Here is a 6,498-nt window from a genome sequence, read left to right as displayed (position 1 = left end):
GTTTTGTAACCGAGCCAATAGTCCTTCCGCTCCAAGCATGCAAGGATCCCATCACACCTTTAAGGTTATTTGCAATCTCACCCAGGTCACTTGGTTTTTTGTGCATGGTCCATGATGTGTGTATTTCATCAGCTAAAGAGGCTTCTCTTTCCCAGTATGTTTCATACCTGCGAATAGAAGGAGCACGTCTCACAGCACCATCATAGTTCAGATTTAACAAAATGGGACAATGATCAGAGCGTGATGAAGTTAAGTGAGTTACCTGAGCATTAGGAAACATATTAGACCAATCAGAGTCAGCAACTCCTCTATCAAGCCGCACTCTGACATTATTTTGGCCAGATTGCTTATTGTCATACGTCCACGGTCTACCTTTATATCCTAGGTCATGAAGATCACATTCTGATAGCACTTCGCGGAAGTCACGCATTTGTTTTTCCCCTCTTCTCTTTTTTGAGTAATGTTCTTGCTGCCACATGCATTCATTAAAATCACCTAACAAGAGCCAGGGTCCAGGAAGAAGGGGTTTTATGCGTCGCAACATATCCCACATATTGTGGCGTTCATGAGTGCGAGGTTCACCATACACGAAAGTGCATCTCCATTTATTTCCTTCAGGCAGATTTTTGATGGTTACATCAATGTGACGGTCACTTAACTTAAACAGCTCTACTTGAACACTCTCATCCCAGAAGAGAGCTAGACCCCCACCTTTCCCCTTTCCCTTAAAAGTGATTACATATTTCATACCCAGTCTCCATCTAAGCCCTTCCACATACGCTTTATTCTGCCTAGTTTCTGATATAAAGAGAATCTTAGGTTTGTGAGTATGCACTAGCCTCTGTAGCTCCTGAACAGTCGCGAGTTGGCCAAGCCCGTGACTGTTCCAGCCAAGGATCGTCATGGCTCCTGACAGGCGCGCTCCTTCGCGCCTGTCAGGGTACCAGCGGCCCCAAGGCTGGTTGCCTCCTCTTCCTCCTTGTTTACGTCATCTTCCATGCCTCCCTGAGCTTCCTGGCCAGTAGCATGGCTGCCACGATCAGGAGCATCCATATCTTCACCATCTCTCAGCTTTGCTAGGTTCTCCTTTCCCAGGCATAGTTCCAGGGACGGCACAGACATCAGAATCCTCTTGGCCGAGGGCTGCCTGGGGTGGTCTTCACCTTCTTCCTCGGGCCTAACACGCGGAGCCCCCAGGGAGCAGCCCTGAGTTGTCAGCGTCTTGGGGTCCTTCACATCGCCGCCTTTCCGCTGGATCCTTTTCCAGCTTGCGGCAGACTTGTTTTTGCCCTTTGGTGATGGAGAGGCCTCGACAGCAGCGCCCTCGGTTGTCGCTGCCACCAGCTGAAGGGTTTCAGCGGGTGCCGGCGATATGGTGATGCAGGCTTGGGCGCTCACAGGCTGCAGGTCATGATGAGGGGCAGGCAGCAGGTTGGTGTTGTCGTCAGTGTTGTCGGCGGTCTTGGGTGGTGCGGCGTTCGAGGTGGGCTGGTCATCGACCGAGAGCTTGCCCACCTCATTGGCCACATGCGCGACGATGGCCTGGTGGTGCTCTGGAGCCGGCTTGCTTGGAGCCTGCTGGGTGGTGCGCCACGGGAGCTCAGGTGTGTGTTGTTGACGAACCTGGCCCGTGGTCTCAGGGAGGAACCAGCATCTGGGGTCGTCCTTGTGGATCGGCCTGACTCCAAGTTCAGGGCCGTATCTCTTCCTCCTCATGTTGCTGGAGATGTTGCAGTTCGTGTCCTTGTGCCCGATGATGCCGCAGAGGAGGCAGAAGTTTGGTAGTCGCTCGTAGAAGACGGAGTCGACAACCTCGTCGTCATCATCATCCGTGACCTCGTCAACGATGGGGATCCACCGCTGCAAGGCTTTGTCAATTGGGAGGTGGACACGGGCCCTGATGAATTTGTTACAGATATCTCCACGAGAATGGTTGTCAATACAGATTAGTTTCCCAATTTTATTTCCCATCTCCCTAGCAAGCTTTTTGGACAAAAGATAGAAGGGAATATTTTTGAATTGGGCCCAGATGGGAATCGTGGTGAACTGTACCGTCTCCGGATCGACGCCTTCCTTGAGCTCTTCGATGAGGACCGCATCGTCCCTGTAGCTCCACGGTCCTCCTTTGGTGACATGGATGAAGTCACCCTCTTCAGAGAACTCGAGGACGAACCTTCTGTCGGCGAGTTGGTTGGTGTCGAGGTGGCCACGGATTCTCCATTTTTTCCGCATGGACTCAATGAGGTTCTTGGAGGTGATGAGCAGAACAGAGAGGAAGACACCCACGGCAAGGAATCTGCCGCGGGCAGCTCCCCGCGCCTTCTTCATGTTGACCACAAGGGCCTTTTTCTCTTCTTCAGTACCCAGCTCGTGGACCATCTCTTTCCCACAGCGCCTGCCGAGATAGGTGGGCATAGCCTCAACTTCCCCAGCAATGGTGCTGCCTTCGCCACTGTTGGCATCAAACTCATTGGAGCTATCAGAAAAACCAACTAGAAGGGATTTTTTCACAAGCACATACCCAGGCGGAGGAGGAGTGGCCTTCTGGTTTGCACTTGTAGGAACCAGGTTGCTCTGTTCTGCCATGAGGAGCAGGTACAGACCACAGAGAGATTTTTGATGGGCGGCAGAAGGTAAAGGTGAAAGGCTGTAGTCCTTGATCACATCGACGTGTTTTATAGCCCTCTCTCTTGCCCGTTTGATTCTGTGGTTACTTCCTTCAAAGAATCGCGTGATTGGTGGGTGAATTGATTGAGGGGCTGGCTGATTCATCAAATTTGACAGGGGATAGGCGTTCACTCTAGCAGGGGATCTCAGAATCGGGGTAGCGTGAGCGGGGGCAGCATCAGTGGGATCGGCGATCGTTGTTTTATTACTTCCCGCAACAGAGAAGGATTCATGGATCACTCTAGGTGTCTGCGGGATTGCTACCGGGGCAGAGACACTCTCATCCATGGCGATAAAATGGGGAGGCGAAACAACAGGGGAGGTGGAGCAGAAAAATGGATTCGGACTGGACTTACCAAAATCAAAGAGATTTGTAGGTTTCCTGGATCGGAAGATTTCCAGACTCTTCCGTGGATCTTTAGACTTCATGACCAAATCCCGCAATTTCCTCCTCACATCGGGCGGAATAACGTCGGGGATTTGGGGGTGCTGATACTTGTCGGCGTCGCGTACGGTCTGGGTTGGTTGGGCGTACACTGGGGAGGGGATTACTCTCGCTGGAACCACTCTCTCTCGATCTGGATCGGCAAGGATATGCAGATCATCATCGGGGGTCTGGGGGAGGCGAAGCTCCGCCATCTGTTTTTTTAGGGGCTATCCCAAACTCTGATAACGTTCGGACAGCGAAATTCGGCTCAACCGCGCCCCCGATTTCTCGTTTTTCTCCGGATTTGGGCCTAAATCTATCCGGCGAGCCCACTCCGGCCGAAGCGAAAGCGCGCGAAACGCCGAAAATTCTCTCACGCGCTTTCGCTTCGGCTTCGCCGCAGAGATGGACCCGGCCAGACGCATCGTCTTCCGCGCGCAGTAAAGGCTGCCGCCGGTTAGCTCGCCGAGGACGCGTATCATCACGCGGCATTTAATCGACGAGTCCAGCTTCGCCTACATAACTCGCCGTGACGCGTAGCACTGACGAACCCCAGCAAGAGACGAACCCTATCCGCCACTGCTCACTCGCCGAGATCCATGGCTTTCAACGAGCAGGACGGCCAGCCAGAGACGCCTCCAGGACCTCGTCCCCGTCGAGAACGCCATGCCCCTCGACCAGGCCTGCGCCTGGTCAAGGGAGCAGTGGGAGAAGGAGGAGGCGGAGCGGCAGGCTCGGCTCCTCGAGCAGGCTGCTCGCTACCGCCGGCTTGCGACTCCTCCATCCGGCGTCCCCGTCCCCGTCATCGACCTCGAGGAGTTCGACGACGAGTGGTACAAGCCCTCGCCGTTCCCGCCTCGCACCAGTGGCCGGTGGGGAGACCCCGGCCAAGGCAGCAGCCAGGCGGCGTTGGCGCCGCCGCAGTTCGACGACGACGGATCCGACGATGATGGCGGCGACGGCGACAAGGACTACATGGTGTTCTACCGCCATTTCGGCATGTAGAGGCCGTGTTTTAATATTTAAAGTTGTATTCCCCTGGCCGAATTCGAAATATATTCGAATTCGGCCTCTATGTATGAACTTCTCCCTCTATATAGTAAATATCATTAAAGTTGGTCTAAATTCAATCGTTTTTTGCCGTATTTCGTCAAGTTTTCGTTTTTCAAAATTAAATTGCCGTCTACGACTGGGATCGCGGCTGGGAAACTGGCCCTCCCCACGCCATTTTTTCGTCCAATTCGGCGTGGGAAGGCCAAACGAGTGGAGATGCTCTTACTACCGTCGTCCTTGTAGCGGGGAGTGCTGTACATCGACCTGGTCGGTGTGTACGGGCCACCGCACACCCCACCGACTAGGCCGGTTGGTTGGGCTGCGGCCCATTAGTAGTTTTTTTCTTTTTTTTGTTGTTTCTTTTTTGTTAATATTTTTCTTTTTTAATATCTAAATTTTAAAATATATATTTCGGAGAACAAAATTTCAAAATCTGTTCAGATTTGAAATTTTGGAAATTCTAAAAATGTTCAGATTTTGATTTAATTTTTTTCGAAATTTGAACATTTCCGGATATGGATATAATTTAAATTTGAAAAAATTTAAAATTTGTAAAAATTATTTTTTCCAAAAATTAACATTCTTAGTTATGAACATTTTTCGAATTTGAACATTTTTCCAAATTTGAACGCTTTATATATTTGAACGGATTTCAAATTTGAACGCTTTTATAATTTGAACATTTTTCAAATTTAAACATTTTTCAAATTTGAACCGATTTCAAATTTGAACTTTTTTGTATTTGAACATTTTTCAAATTTGAACGGATTTCAAATTTGAGCATTTTTGTATTTAAAAACGGTTTTAAAATTTGAATGTTTTTAAAATTTGAACAATTTATAAATTGTGAACAGTTTTAAATTTTGAAATTTTTCTGAACTTGAATATTTTCAATTTTAAACAAAAATAAAAATAAACAAAACAAAAAAAGAAACAAAAATAACAGAAAATAAAAAAGAAAAAGAAAGAAAAAAAAGAGAAACAGAAAACAGAAAAAAGGCAAACTGGGCCGACCAGACCGGCCCATACAGCGCGGCGCGCGGTAGCGGCCGACCTGTATAGGATTTGCCCCTTGAAGCGCGCGCGTGCATACATATCGGCTCATATCCGGACCCCGATTGGCCCATTGACCTGAATCTGTCTCTCGCCAGCACTGAATCTAGCCTAGCATATGCATACGTAGCCCACTTGTGTTGTGTGTGGTCTCTCTAACTGCTGCTTGTTCTTCTTGCGTGCATCGATCATATCGCGTTGGAAACCGGAAAACTAAAGGTGCCTCTACAAAACTTTCTTCCAAGCTACTCGGCCGTCGTTCATCCTCTCGAGTCTCGATTACAACGATCCGTTGGAATAGCATCTGGTGTTCTTGCTAGTATGGAATTATTGTACTCGTAGATTAGTATCCTAGCTTAGCTAGCTAGCTAGTCAGGGACTGATCTGAAGTTCAGGAATATGAACCGAGGATATACCGACAGGGAAAGAAGTGGTGTTAGATTTGGTTTTGGCTAGACCGCCAGATATATGTTTCTCCAACTACAGTAGCTGCTTTCGTGGTCATGAGCTGCATCTCACCTTCCGTAGGTTCTGAGTCTTTTTTCTTAATTCCGGTCTTGCAATGAGGCCAGCAGTATCTTTTCAGTATATATATATAAAGCCGGGGTCCGTGAGCCAGACTCTGAAAAAATATCATAGGTCCTAAAAGTATAAGTGCAGTGTCAAGTTAGTCCTAATTATTATACAAGTGCATATTCAAGTTGTGATGGTTTGTTAAGTGTTCGCCTCAACCCTGAAGTTTCTACCGTAATCCGACCCCGCGTGGCCTATTGACCGGCTGAAAAAATATTTCCCTACCATTATGATTTTGTGTGTTAGATGAAAACATAAGCGATGGTTTAACAATGTGTTAAGTGGTACATGGTATTCATGGTATATTTGACTCATATGCATCGAACTACAAATCTATTGTATCAATCTATGTTGAAAAAGGAAATGCAAGAAAAATTCCCAAGCCAGATAATCCGGCCCGGATTATTTGCAATAATCCAACCCCCAAATTTCAGCTAATAAATTGTCAGATTTGCTCTCAGTATAACCTCCGGATATTTTGCCGAATTATTCACTAGATTATTCAGGAGGTCGGATAATTCGGACTAGATTATTTAGAAATATCTGGTCCCCAAAATCAGCTAAGGATTTAAGGAATTTGCTCTCTGATTTGCCTCGGATTATTGGCTAGACATTTTGAGGAGGCCGGATAATTCGGCCTAACTTAGGCTGTATAATCTGGCCCTAAATATCACCAACGGTTGGATTTCTTGAACGGGTATAAATATCCCACTTTATCCTCAAGC

At 48.0% G+C, this 6,498-nt stretch overlaps 1 protein-coding gene across 1 annotated transcript; it reads right to left on the bottom strand.

Annotated features, from left to right (window-relative positions):
• Positions 1–584: 584 nt before the first annotated feature.
• On the bottom strand, positions 585–3,343 carry LOC127312528 (uncharacterized). Its single transcript, XM_051343046.1, has 2 exons — positions 2,522–3,343; positions 585–2,452 (listed from the first exon to the last, which is right to left on the bottom strand). The coding sequence occupies exons 1-2, from the start codon at positions 3,304–3,306 to the stop codon at positions 901–903; spliced, it is 2,337 nt and encodes a 778-aa protein (XP_051199006.1). The 5' UTR covers positions 3,307–3,343; the 3' UTR covers positions 585–900.
• Between the last annotated feature and the right edge of the window lie 3,155 nt (positions 3,344–6,498).

Source organism: Lolium perenne, chromosome 7 (assembly GCF_019359855.2).
Source record: "Lolium perenne isolate Kyuss_39 chromosome 7, Kyuss_2.0, whole genome shotgun sequence".
NCBI classification, from domain to species: domain Eukaryota; kingdom Viridiplantae; phylum Streptophyta; class Magnoliopsida; order Poales; family Poaceae; genus Lolium; species Lolium perenne.
This window is presented reverse-complemented; position numbering and strand designations above follow the sequence as displayed.